General features: G+C 69.4%; 1 protein-coding gene across 2 annotated transcripts; it reads left to right on the plus strand.

Annotated features, from left to right (window-relative positions):
* Positions 1-309: 309 nt before the first annotated feature.
* On the plus strand, positions 310-8,885 carry NARF (nuclear prelamin A recognition factor). 2 transcript variants are annotated; one of them, XM_037493762.2, is made up of 11 exons: positions 310-387; positions 582-662; positions 2,389-2,532; positions 3,843-3,975; positions 4,594-4,728; positions 4,814-4,932; positions 5,936-6,065; positions 6,643-6,706; positions 7,226-7,360; positions 7,449-7,606; positions 7,692-8,882. In XM_037493762.2, exons 1-11 carry the CDS (start codon positions 361-363, stop codon positions 7,931-7,933), a joined length of 1,368 nt encoding a protein of 455 aa, XP_037349659.1. In that variant the 5' UTR covers positions 310-360; the 3' UTR covers positions 7,934-8,882. The 2 variants fall into 2 exon arrangements, with proteins under 2 accessions (XP_037349659.1, XP_037349660.1); XM_037493763.2 differs by lacking the exon at positions 7,226-7,360 and having other exon boundaries at positions 7,692-8,885.
* The last annotated feature ends 3,870 nt before the right edge of the window (positions 8,886-12,755 follow it).

Raw genomic sequence — 12,755 nt, forward strand, 5'->3', positions numbered from 1 at the left:
CGGCCCGGTCCGGCCCGCTCGCTCGCTCCCGCGCCGGCCCCCACCCCGGCCGCGCGGGGCCGAAGCGCACGCGGGAGCCGGCCCCGGCCTCCGCGCTGCGATTGGCGCCGGGGCCCGGCCGCCCCTCCCCCGCGCCCTCATTGGCTCAGCCTGCGCCTCGTGGGTGGAGCCTCATGGTTCTTCCTTCGCTCCTATTGGTCCGGGGGCGTGGCGCTCCCGTTCCCGGAGCTCTCATTGGCCGGCGGCGGTGAGGGCGGCGCTGCGCGGGGGCCGACGACAACAAAGGGCGGCGGGCGGCGGTGACGGCGGTGGCCGGAGCGTCCCTGGGTGTCCGCCGCGGCCGCCGCGCCGCCGCTCCAGATGAAGTGCGAGCGCTGCACGCGGAAGGTGGGCGCGGGCGCGGGCGCGGGCGGGCGCGGGCGGGCGGGGGCGGGGCTCCCTGGCTCCACGCCGCGGGCGCCGGGGCGGAGTGGCCGCGGCGCGCCCGGTGACCGTCCCTGGGGAGGCCGCGGGGTCGCCGGGCCCGCGCGCGGGCGGCGGGGCGCCGCGGGGACGTGAGGGCTGTCGCGCCTCGCCCGCAGGAGTGCAGCAAGAAGTCCAAGACCGCGGACCGCGAGGATGCGCCCGCCGCGCCGCCGCGCCCGGCCCGGGAGGGCGCAGAGGCAAGTGGGCGCGGGGGGCGCGGGGGGCCGCCGGGCCGGGGCTGGGGCGGGCGAGCCGCGCTTAACGACCAGCCCCGTTCTGCCGACCGGGGGTCCGTGGGCCCCGCGGGGGCGGTTCTGCGCTCCCGACCGGCCGGTTCTCGCGCTCTGGCCTCGCCGCGCTCCGCTCTTTGAGCCCAGGTGTGCGCTGCTGGCGGCCGCGGAGGTCTGGGGGCTGGCTGCCCATCTGTGTGGAGGGGCTCCCTGGGGGGCCACCGCGTGTCCCTGTGCTGTGTGTCCCTGTGCTGACGGCTCCAGGGCAGAACTGGCAGTCGCCCCCGAGAAACAAGAGCCCGCCCTTCGGTCCTCGGTCAGCCGCGTGTAGCCTGACGCCCGTGCTGTGCCTGTCGGGCTCGGTGGCTGGACCGGATGAGCACTCGGGGCTCGGCAGAAGAGAGGCAGGCGGTGCGGGGAGCCGGCCCTCCAGCCTGGGCTCCGGGGTCCCCGACCGTGACGCAGAGGTGGCTCCCTCCGGGGCTGTGCTGAGGGAGGTGATGTGTGCGGCAGCCAAGGGGCAAGTCAAGGGAGGAGCCGCCGGGCAGGCCGCGGATGGCGGGGCGAGGGGATGGCACGCAGCTGTCCTGGTCAAGGAGGGGTGTGTGCAGGGGCCCGGAGTGGCGATGGGGAGACGGGCCAGAAGCTGGGCGCGCTACGGGCTGGTGCTGGTGGGGGACACTCGGGGCCACCCAGGAGGCAGAAGGCAGGGAGTGGAGGCGGTGGCGGAGCAGGACAGGGTGCGGCTGGGGAGCAGAGTGCTCGGCCCTGGCCCTTGCACGGCGTGTGGGGCAGACCTGCGAGGGCAGAGGGGAGAAGGACGGCGGCAGGCTGCTGCAGAAGCACAGCTGCAGGGCGGGGGGGGGGGCGGGAGGTGGCCATGAGGGCCCCCTGAGAGCAGGAGCATCTTGTCAGGCACCGGCTTTGTGCCAGGCCCCTGCTCCACCCCAGGGCACCTGCTGGAAGTGCAGACCACTGGAGTCACCTCGCAGGCACCCGTGACAGGGCCTGGTGCTGTGGCCGTGTGCGGGCCGAGGCTGGGCTGGTGGGAATGGCTCCCGGGGCTTCAGAACATCCCGCGACTGGGCACGACGCTCACTGAGCACCTGCACCCGTGGGGTGTCGCCCAGGGACAGACCTGGGTGCCCTCATGCCACACACAGCACGTAGGGCTGGGGTAGGACAGGAGCAGCGATGCATCTGTGGGGCCAAGACCCTCCAGGGTTCTCAGAGAGCCTTCCCCACCGGGTGGCACCCCAGCAGCCAGGGCATGTGGCCGGAAGTGAGAGCAGGGATGATGTGGGGGAGGGGGTGCCATTGCACCACAGGCTGCAGGGGGCATGGTGCCAAGCAGGACACAGGCATGGGGGCACACCGGGTGGTCATTGGGCATCCAGGTGAATGCAGGTGTTCTTGCTGAGGACGAGAGTGAGCCTGGCCGGGCAGGACGTGGGCATGCAGGGCCTGCAGGACCCCAGTCACTGCGCCGTGTTGCCCAGCCTGCCTGATCCTGGGGGGGGCTCCCGGCTGCCGTCCCGGGCTGAGACCGCCACCTGGCAGTCCCCCAGCATGCAGCCGGGCCTGGCGGGCCATCTCCAGCGCAGGCTTCTGTATGCTGCTCACCCCGCTCCCCCTGGGGCCGCGCGGCAGGGGACCTCTGTCCAAGAATCAGGCCGAAACCTCCCTCTTCCAGAAGGGAGAGTTCCACAGGCTGGCGGACGTGAAGGTGTTTCTGAGCGACTGCCTGGCGTGTGACAGCTGCGTGACCGCAGAGGAGGGCGCCCGCGTCTCCCAGCAGAACGCCGAGGACTTCTTCCGGGTTCTGAGCCTGAATAAGGTGCGCACCTGGGTTGTGGGCCAGCCGGCCGTGGACAGGGACAGCGGAGCGGGCCTGGGGCTGGCCCAGGGCTCACAGAGGCTCTGCTCTTCCCTTCAGCTCGACGAGAGCTCCATGGCGCCTCCCGGTGGGGGACGGGGAGGCCGCAGGCACCTCCATGTGCCAGCGCAGGGCTGTCGCCTGGTGTGGGGAGCTCAGCCAGGGAGTCCTCCAGAAACCCTGGTCTGGCGTGAGCCCCATGCGCAAGGCACGGAGCTGCTGTCCCAGCCACGTCATGCAGCCCTTTAGGTCAGTTTAGAAAGAAGCGGGCGGCCTGGCGTGAGGACCGCCCAAGCCCTGTGTTCCGGCCCCCACCTCCACCCCGCTCCGCATGTTCCTCTGGAACAAAACAGCTTTAGCCGTTTTCCAACCTCGTGGAAACTTAGCTGGACTTCATGCCCCTGAGCTGCCTGCAGAGCCCTGTGGGCCCCCCGAAAGTGGCTGTGTCCCTTTCACGACCACAGCGATGGGTCGGACCGCCTACGCCAGGCCGTCCTGAGCACGCGCGACCGTGAGGGGACGTGCCTCGTTTGCATTCTCCCGGAGGTCAGAGGCCAGCGTCGCAACATGCCTGCCCACCCACCTGCCTGCTGGGGCCCCGCGCCAGCTGCTGGCCGCCTGCTCCGACCACAGGCGTTGAACAGGCCAGAGGCTGCGTCTCGGCGGGGGGACCGGGCCTCTCTCTCCGGCATTGTGTCTGCAGGTCGGCCCCTTCTGCCTGGACAGCCACTGCCAGGCGGCTCCCTCATGCGCAGTCCAGGGTGGTGCTGGGCGCGATGCTGGCATCCACCAGCCGTGCCGCCCGGGGACGGTCCGAGTGAGCGCCCGCGTGCAGACGGCCTGGTGTCAGTGTGTCCACGGCCTGGGGGTCAGCTAGCGCGGACAGTGTTTTCAGGACAGCTAGTCGGTGAGGCCGTCTGCTCCTGAAAAAGCGCCCAAGATGATGGGGCTTGCGGCACCCGCAGGGCAGGTTTCGGGGCCGACGCGGGGTCGCGCGGCTGTGTGCTGGGGAGTCGTTCAGTGACTTGGGGCAACGTGGCTACTTTTGTTTTTCCTCGAAGTCGTCTCGTTTCTCCAGGCGCCCGCGCTTAGTGACAGGCGTTTTTTTAAAACAGACAGAACGTCATGGGACGTCTCGTTTGCTTAAATCTGGGTTTTGCTTTCTCGCCTCTGCTGCCCGCGGTGCCCGGCACTGGCCTGTGGCCTGTCTTTCCCGAGCTGCGCTCTACCCCCGCCGTGCTTGTGACGTCCCTCTCCCTGTCTCCCTCTAGAAATGCGACACCTCGAAGCACAAGGTGCTGGCAGTGTCGGTGTGTCCTCAGTCCCTGCCTTACTTTGCTGCTAAATTCAGCCTCAGCGTGGCTGACGCATCCAGAAGACTCTGTGGCTTTCTCAAAAGCTTGGGTGAGCTGCACCTTTGGCGTGACGGCTGCAGCTTGAGCTCAGCTGCTCCTCCCTCCTCTCGAGTTCAGTCCCCGGGTGTAGACGACGTCCCCACCCTCTGGTCCCCTGCTCTGAGCCTGGCAGGAGGCACTGCCCTGGATGACACGGGTGCTGTGTCACAGCTGACCCCTGGCGGTAGACGGTGTCTGTGGCCGTGACCCAGACGCCTGCAGAGCCCCAGCTGGAGGGTGGAGCCGCCACAGGCCAGGCTTCTGTGTGGCTGCAGCCCTCGGTGTGCTCTGCCCCCAGCTTCAGAACCTGGCAGGGCGCTCAGCACTGACTGCCACAGAGGGGGTGCGGGAGGCCTGAGCCACCTCCCCAGGGCGGAGCCCAGAGTGCCACATGGAGCGCATGGCCCTGCGGACAGGGCTGGACGGGTGTGTGGCTGTAGGTCTCAGGCCTGGGGTTCTGAGGCCACTGCTACTGTGAGGAGCCGGACCCCACTTCTGTGGCCATCTGTTTGGGAAACCAGTTGGCTTTGAGGTCGCCGTTCTTTAAAGATGTTCTCTGACCATCCTGTTGAAAGGCAGCCTGGGCCGCGCAGCCAGCCCGCCGAGGCTCAGGCACCCTCTCCCGCAGGGGTGCACTACGTGTTTGACACGGCCATAGCCGCGGACTTCAGCCTCCTGGAGAGCCAGAAGGAGTTTGTGCGTCGGTATCGGCGGCACAGCGAGGAGGCGCCGGCGCTGCCCATGCTAACTTCGGCCTGTCCCGGTGAGTGGCCGTGGCGGCGCCTGTCTCATGTCCGGGCGGGGGCGGGGCAGGGCCGCCAGCCAGCTCAGTTCTCCCTCGCACCCAGGCTGGGTCCGATACGCGGAGCGGGTGCTGGGCCAGCCCGTCACCCCCCACCTCTGCACCGCCAAGTCACCCCAGCAGATCATGGGCTCGCTGGTCAAGGACTACTTCGCCCGGCGGCAGGTACGCTGGCCGCTTCCGGCACGTGAGGGCGGGCACTCGGGAGGAGGGGCCGGGGGGCGCACAGGCTGCCCAGGTGCCAGCTCAGGCCCAGTGCAGGTGCCCTTCCTGCTGAGGGGCTCCACACCTCCCTGTGCCCCGGACCCCGCGTCTCTGGAGCAGCCATCTGCTCACACCCCTGGAAAAGCCGGTCGCTCCTGTCCTGGGACCCATTGCTCCCTGGAGCCCTCTCCCGCTGGGGCTGCGCTGCCCCTCCTGGCCCAGCTGGCGATTGCTTCTCCGGAGCTCCGGCGGCCACCGGCCGGGGGCCTCATGGCGCTGGGCTCAGCACAGCCTGGCCGGCCCTCCAGACGCTCTCGTGCCTGTGGTCTCTTCGGTCAGACCCAGGTTTCTCCAGGGACTGCTGAGGTCAGTGGCCAGCAAGGCAGATGCGGACGGAACCCCACGGGCTCAGCCGGCTTCCAAGCCCACGCGTGTGATGCCCATCAGCCTGGTGCAGGGTGATTTTGCCCGGCTCTTTGAGGTGCCCCGGCCGCAGGTCATGATGTATGTTCAGTCGGGCAGGACCGGCTGTCCGTGCGCCCTGGGTTGCCGGTGGAACACGCTCTCTCGCCCCACATGCTGTCCCATGGAGGAGGGCTGGCAGGCCGCGGGAGCCTCCTGGGGCCCGGCCTGTCCCTGTCCTGCCCTGCCCTGCCCTGCAGGGCCACTTCACCCAGGCCTCCCTTGAAGGTCACTCACGACTGCCAGGTGTGGCCACCGATGCGTGTCCGGCCGTGGGCAGCAGGGGTGGCCTCAGGTGGTGCTGCTGGGGGTGCCTGCAGGAGGTAGCCTGTCCTTGGCATCTTAGCACAGACTGGAGCTGGCCAGGCTGTGGGGCCCAGCAAGACACGGGCAGGGTGGGCCGGGTGCTGGGGGGGAGGTGGACAGGAACGTGGTGTGGGACTGGGACCCAGAGTAGCCGGCCTGTGCTGCATACCCAAGTCTTGGTCTGCTCTCCCCGCAGAACCTGTCTCCAGACAAGATTTTCCACGTCATTGTGGCCCCTTGCTATGACAAGAAGCTGGAAGCCCTGGAAGAAGACTTTTCCGGAGCTCTGGGTGGTTCCCGGGGTGCCGACTGTGTGTTGACCTCAGGTGAGGGCTCTCTCTGCGCCGGATGTGCTGCCTCGCAGCGCTCCTACAGATGGAGCGGGTGGCTGGCCGGGCCGCTGGGGCTCTGCGCAGATTTGGCCGGACGTGCAGCCACTGAGTCTCCTCCTGCATCCGCTGACTCGCGGCCCAGCACGTCGCTACCCTGGACCTTCCCTCGGGCTTCCACCTGCCTGCGGGCCTCCCAGAAGGGCCTGGGCCTCTGCCGGCCTCGTGTGCTCCCATTGCCCGCTCCCAGCCCCTCGGGCTGTCTGGGGCACAGCCACAGCCTTGGATCCCTCCCTCCCTGCTGGGGGTCTCCTAGGGAGCCTGACCAGTCCCGCTTCTAGACGCCAAGGTGCTGTCTGGTCCACATGGGGTTGTCCCACAGACACGTCCTGCCTGGAGACGGGCGGCTGGCTTGTGGGGGTCACTTCTCGCCACTGCACTAATGTCCTGTGTTTCATGGCTCTTCGGTGGCTCCTGCTTTCTGGGGAGTTAAAGCAAGAAGGACATCCAAGGTCACTGCCCGTGGACTCTGGGGGCAGAGGCAGCTGGGCCTGACTTCTCCATGTGTCTGCAGGGGAGATCGTCCAGCTAATGGAGCAGAGCGACCTCTCAGTGGAAGATGCCGCTGTGGACACGCTGTGAGTGGCTGCAGGGGCTCTGAGAGTGGCATGTGTCTAGGGCTGCGAGCTCCAGACTGGGTCCTGTGGAGCTCTGAGGCAGGGCGGTGGCCCCGGCGGCCTCCTGTGTGTGTCTCGTGAGGCTGGCCACACTAGGCGCCTCCTTGTTTGAGCCCTGACTGTCCTCCGCACTCCCAGCCCTGCCTGCGGGGTTTGCAGTCTCAGGCCCACTGCCCCGGAGCGGCAGGCTGGGGTGGGCACTGCCCCTAGTGTGACACACGGCTCTTGGAGGCAAACGGCTGACCCTGGAGGGAAGCAGCTCCAGGGCACGGCCAGGGCCTGGCTGGCCAGCTGAGCTCGCGCCCTCCTGCTGGCTGGGCCCAGACAGGCCCCGTGCCGGCGCTGCAGTCCAGGGGCTCGGCCGGACAAGCTTCCTTGCGGGCTACCGCTCAGTGGGGTGGGGGTCCTGCTGCGCCGCGGGTCCCAGGAAAGGGCTCCAGCCCGCGCCGGTCTGACCTGCCGCCCCCTCTCTGCCGGGAGCTTCGGGGACCTGGAGGGGGAGCCGCGGCGCCACGATGGCTCCAGCTCCGACGGGTACCTGGCCCACGTCTTCCGTCACGCCGCCAAAGAGCTCTTCGGCCAGGACGTGGGGGAGGTGACCTACCGCCCGCTGAGGTGTGTGCGAGGGCCCCAGGGCCTCGGGGCTTCTCGGGGGCTGAGGCACAGTCAGAAGGGCACTCGAGCAGGCCCCGTTGTCCCGCAGGAACAAGGACTTCCAGGAGGTGACCCTGGAGAAGGACGGGCAGGTGCTGCTGCGCTTCGCTGCCGCCTGCGGCTTCCGGAACGTGCAGAACGTGGTCTTGAAGCTGAAGCGCGGCAAGTTCCCCTACCACTTCGTGGAGGTCCTGGCCTGCCCCGGGGGTAAGAGCCACCCGCTGACCCCAGGCTGGCCCCAGGCCCCAGGCCTGCCCGGGCGTGACTGCGGCCCCCCTCTCCTGTTTTCCAGGCTGTCTCCACGGCAGGGGCCAGGGCCCGGCCCAGGGCGGCCGTGCAGACAAGGCCCTGCTGCGGCAGGTGGACGCCCTCTACGCCAGCGTCCCCGTGCGGGCCCCGGAGGGCAGCAGCCGTGTGCGGGAGCTCTACCAGGAGTGGCTGCGGGGAGCGGAGTCCACCCGTGCCCAGGAGACTCTGCACACCGAGTTCCGGGGCCCCGGGCGCCCGGCCCTCAGCCGGGATTTCAAGTGGTAAAAGCCCGAGGGCGTGCAGGGCTGCCAGGGGGGCGCTGCCAGGGCGCTGGGCGAGCAGGAGCCCCCGCCCCCTGCCCGCTCTCTCGCGCCCCCTCCCTTCCTCAGTGGAGCGTGGTGCTGTCGTTGGGACCCAGGCCGGGGTGCCGGTGCCAGAGGACACCCGGCTTGGGGATCCCTGGACCCAAGACGAGAAAATCCCAAAGAACAGAACGTGCACGGGTCACTGCCGTTAGTTTTCCAAACTCCTAAAAGCATCTGGCAGAGCTCAGGCTGCAGGTGCCACCCGACCTGGCTCTGCCTGAGTCCTGGAGAGTGCCCGCCAGGGTGGGTGCCTAGGTGGGGCGCCTGGGCCCAGCCCTCCACAGGGCCGCGCCCCCGTACAGGGTGGGCGAGGGCACCGGACACCTCCACATGCTGTCCTGGGGGCGCAGTGCAGGTGGCCCCTACGCGGGCCTCTTGGTCCCCTCACCTCCCAGCCACCCTCCCTCCACACGCCTGCGCTGGGCCACCTGCCCGTGCTGTGGGGGGAGGCGGGGAGTCGACCCCAGCAGTAGGCAGCAGGGCAGCAAGGCTGGAGCCAGAGGTGGCTGGCCGGCTCTGGGGAGCTGATGGGCACGGCCCCTCCCTGTTCTGCCCCCTGGGCTGATAACTGGATTCTTGTGTGAAATCATGTATTTTTTGCTTTGGGCCTGCACAGCCGGGCCCTCCGGGCTCACTGAGCACGGAATAAACAGTGGAAGCGAGTGTGTGTGTGTGTGTGTGTGTGTGTGTGTGTGTGTGTGTGTGTGGCTGCCGCTGCCAGCCCTGTCCCTCCCTCGGCCACAGGAGCAGCAGCACCGTGCCCCGTCCCCGGAGGAGACGCTTTGGGTGCTGCATGGCCAGAGGCAGGGCTTGCCAGGACTCCCTGCGCAGGCCCGTGGGGTCCGCATGGAAGGGCAGAGCCTGGCCCCAGCCCGGCAACAGCCTGGGCTCCTGGCACCCGTGGCACTTAGGGGACGAGTGCTTGCTGGGGTGCTCACGGCCCCCCAGCCAGAGCCCGAGTCCGCGTCCCTTTCTGCCACCCAGCACCCGTCCCCGCCACTCAGCCAGCCCTGCGCCATGGCTGGGCTTTGGGAAGGTGCAGGAGTGGGTGTCTAACTGCGAGCGGCCCCCGGTCTGCACCGGCACGTGCTTCCCTCCAGCCCCCTGCTGCCCTCACTGCTGCCTCCAGAAGCCACGGGGGCTCTTCTGCGCAAGAGTACCTGGAGAGCACCGCACCAGGGAAGTCTAGCTCAGCATCATGATGGAGACTCATCCCTGGCCGTCAGGGAGGACAAGTTGTTGCCCTGGGGGGAGGGCGCCTGGCAGGCCGTGTGTGGCAGAAGCACCCTGGGGAACGACCCACAGCGGGCACTTGGGCCAGCCAGCGCAGGGAAGGCATGCGAGGCCGCAGCTTCTAGGCGGCTCTCAAGGCCTGGTGGCCGTGGCCAAGGGCAGCCTCCTGACTGCAGGGCTGTGGAGCACAGCCCCAGCCACAGCGGCCTCTCCCGCCAGCCTCCCCCCCTGGGGTTGGGGGAGGGTGCGCCCCGGCTGTCAGGCTCTGGGCAGCCTCAGGTATGCACCAGTCTCCCCGCGGCACCTGCTGCCCTAGCTAAGGGGCCCTGAGAGCCCAGCTGGCCCTGCCACCCGGCCCTCCCGAGCACCCGCCATGGGCGCCCCCCAGCCCACCCCACTGGCAGTGCCCCCGACTGCTGGCTGTTTGTGGGCAGCAGACTGAGGGGTACCCCAAACCGCACGCGCTAAGTGGGCTCTGTCATCTGCTGCATGAAGACAAAGCAGACGCTTCGTGGGACAGCTTTAACAGCAGTGCACGCCCGGTCAGATGCCCACAGCCCCAGCCCTCGTGGGCAAAGCCCAGCCAAGCACAGGGTGGTGTCACTGAGGCCGAAGGCCTGCACCGCGTCCAGGGCACCTTCTGGGGGCACCCGCGAGAGGGGTGGCCATCGTGGAGGAGCAAGAATGAACGGGGGCGGGGGGGCTGCCCTCACCAGCCCCTGGGGCCTCTCACCCAGGGCTCTCCGGAGTCTGGGCGGCTGGACTTCCGTGTTCCCATCCCCGGTTCCAGGTCCAGTGGGTGGCACAAGAGGGCCCTCTTCGGGGTCTGCCTGGTCTGCGGCTCTGCTGCCCACCCCAAGACCCCACACCCCCTCGCTCCCAGAGCCCAGCTGCACCCCTCCCAGGCGGCCTGGGCCAGGGCCCTACTACAGAGCTTCCGGTGCGGCCAGGGTCAGGGCCCTGCTGGGGACATGTCCTTGCAGCCCTCGCTCAGAGCTCCAAGCCGCTGCCTCCAGGTGATCCTGGGGTGGGGGGACGGGCCAAACGGCGGCGCCAGCCACTTGATCCCGGGCCTCAGGCCCAGTGGCCACGCCCCTTGCGGCCACGTGCCTTGGGGTCACACGCTAGAGCATCCCGCGATCCCCCATTCCCACGCACCCACCCTGCCCTGCCCCCGATTCTGCTAGCCCCGCAGGCTGGGGTCTCCGTGCAGGTTTGGGGCGCCTTTGAGGGCAAACAACAGACGGGAGGCGAACGGAGAGGCGCCCGATGCACAGGCCCTGGGGCTTGGAACTGACCCCACCGCGCGTCTCTCCGCAGGCCCCGGGACCAGGCCCGCCCTGCGCCGCGGCCACCCGCTATGTCCCCGAAGGGGGGGCCAGGGACTCGTGCAAATTCCAGGAGGGCCTGTGTCTGGGGAGGCGCATGGACAGCCCTGGGGGTTGGGGGACGGGGGGGGGGGGGGTGAGCTGGGGAGCTTTCAGCAGCCGTGACCCTCCCGGCCGTCCCCGTGCCGGCGGGTCTTGGGGTTTGCTGGGGGAGGCTGTCGCCCCAGTGCCCGGACTGCCCTGGGCACCTCATTCCGAGGCAACCGTCCGGGCGCCCGTTTTCTTTCGGTCCGCTCCCGACGTCTCTGCCGGCACGGGAAGCGCGGCCGCTCTGCACGTGGGCCCGGGGTCCTGCGCTTCTCCGGCCTCCAGCCGGGCCTGCGCTGGGCAGGGTCTTCGGGCCTCGGGTTCCCCTCCTGTCCCAATTGTGTGCCTGTGTTGTTCTTGCCTGTTGCTCCCACTGGAGCTTCTAGTCCATGTCCATGAACAGTGGGGCGGCCTCTCCCTGTGTCCTCACGGCCGTGGGGCAGGCCCCTGCCCGGCCCCGAGCTGAGTCTCGCTTCCGCCCCCACCAGGCGGTGGACAGCCTGGGCTGCCCGCTGTGCCTCTGCTGTCCAGCTGGCTGCGTGGCCGGGGAGGGCGTGTGTGCTGTGGCCGTGGGGCAGTGTGTGGGGGGGGTGTCTTAGCCCGTCCTTTGGTGCTCGTTCCTGCGGCCTCCGCTGGGCGACCAGCTCACACCGCTTCCCCTACTCAGGGGCTCCCCGTGGCGGTGGCGGCCCCCTCCGCGGCAGAGGCCTTGCCACAGCCGTCCTGACCCTGCTGCGCTGGGGGCGTGGGCGCCCTCCTGGCCCAGCATGGCTGTGGGGTCCCGGCACGTGGGGTCTGCCTGGGGCTTCTTGGTTGCTGCTGGGGGGGGGGCGGGGGGCGGGTCTGCGCCCCCGTCCGGAGGTGGGTGGGTCCAACGGCCACCATCTCGGTGAACAGGCCCCGCGCCCTCCGAAAACCTGGCTGGGGGAGCGCCTGTCTCCCGCCTGAGCGCAGCCAGTCTCCTGCTGGAGCCGCAGGCTGGGGCACTGGGCAGAGGGTGCGCCCCGAGGGCGGGGACAGAGGAAAGGGACGGTGACGCCGGGTGCTCGGAGAAGCGGGAGGGCCGTGTGCCAGGCGACCGTCCCTGGGTGCACGGAGTCCTTCCCACCCCAGCATCTGAGTCCCACTGGGGCCCTCCCGGCAGCCCCTAGGATTTTCCCGGAGGCCAGCCTCTGGCGACATCTTCCTTTCGTTCATCTGGAGACCCCTCCGAAGGCTGTGCGGTCTGGGCTCATTGTCCTCGGCCCCCACCGCGGAGCCGCAGCACCCCCCGGGCCGCACCCCTCCCCCGAGCCCGTACCTGCGGGGTCCACTCCCCTGGTGCCGGGAGCTGCTCTGCTCTCGGGCCTGTGGCTCCTGCAGCCCCATCGGTGCGTCAGACCCTCCTAGCTATGCCTCCTCCCTCCTCCTGGGGCCTGGGCCCTTCCCGTGGGCCTCTGCTCGCGCCCGAGGTCCCCTCTTGTCTCCCCGTTTTCCTTCTTTCCTCTCTGCCCCGCGAGGCCGAGGATTCCTGTGATGTGACTTTGAGTGGGAGAAGCCCCCTTCGCTGCGTCTGCAGCCTGCGGGTCTTCGCGTGAGTGCTTCCTGCGCTCCTGGCGAGCGGCCGAGTCCTCACCGTGGCCTCCCTGGTGTCCCGGAGGCCCCAGGACAGCGCCCGGCGGCCACGCAAGCCCCTCGAGCTGGGAGTTTCCTGAATGCCTTGATGAAGACCCGGGTGGTGCCGCCCCCCATGGTCTCAGTGCGGGCGGGCAGGCCTCGAGGCCGCCGGGCTCCCGGGAGCCAGCACCCTCAGGCCCCGCAGCCGCAGCCGCAGCCGGCGTCCACATGGCCGGTCAGTGGCGGGCTGACGGCACCGGTGCCGCAAGCCGTCTGGGAAAGCGCTTCCACACGAGGCCCCGTCCCGGACAGCCGGCACTCCCGCGGGTGGGGCGCACACGCCTGTCCCCGCAGGGATGCCGGGCTCCTTGATAAGCTATGTCCAGGCGTGAAAACCTACCGTGTTTGGAATTAAATTTGTGGGGGAATTTGAGTGGAGATTAGTTTAGGAAAATCAGCCCAACTGCTGCTGACCAACAGGTGGCGTCCCAGACAGCT

Source organism: Talpa occidentalis, unplaced genomic scaffold (genome assembly GCF_014898055.3).
Source record: "Talpa occidentalis isolate TD23 unplaced genomic scaffold, MPIMG_talOcc4v2.1 talOcc4.7, whole genome shotgun sequence".
Taxonomy (NCBI): domain Eukaryota; kingdom Metazoa; phylum Chordata; class Mammalia; order Eulipotyphla; family Talpidae; genus Talpa; species Talpa occidentalis.

What these genes read in the sequence shown, in the direction of transcription:
- NARF (XM_037493762.2), top strand. Translation starts at nt 361, where the DNA reads ATGAAGTGCGAGCGCTGCACGCGGAAG. An exon ending in CGGCCCGGGAGGGCGCAGAG is followed by an intron (nt 663 to 2,388) that starts GCAAGTGGGCGC and finishes TCCCTCTTCCAG; the next exon opens with AAGGGAGAGTTCCACAGGCT. An exon ending in GGTCCTGGCCTGCCCCGGGG is followed by an intron (nt 7,607 to 7,691) that starts GTAAGAGCCACC and finishes CCTGTTTTCCAG; the next exon opens with GCTGTCTCCACGGCAGGGGC.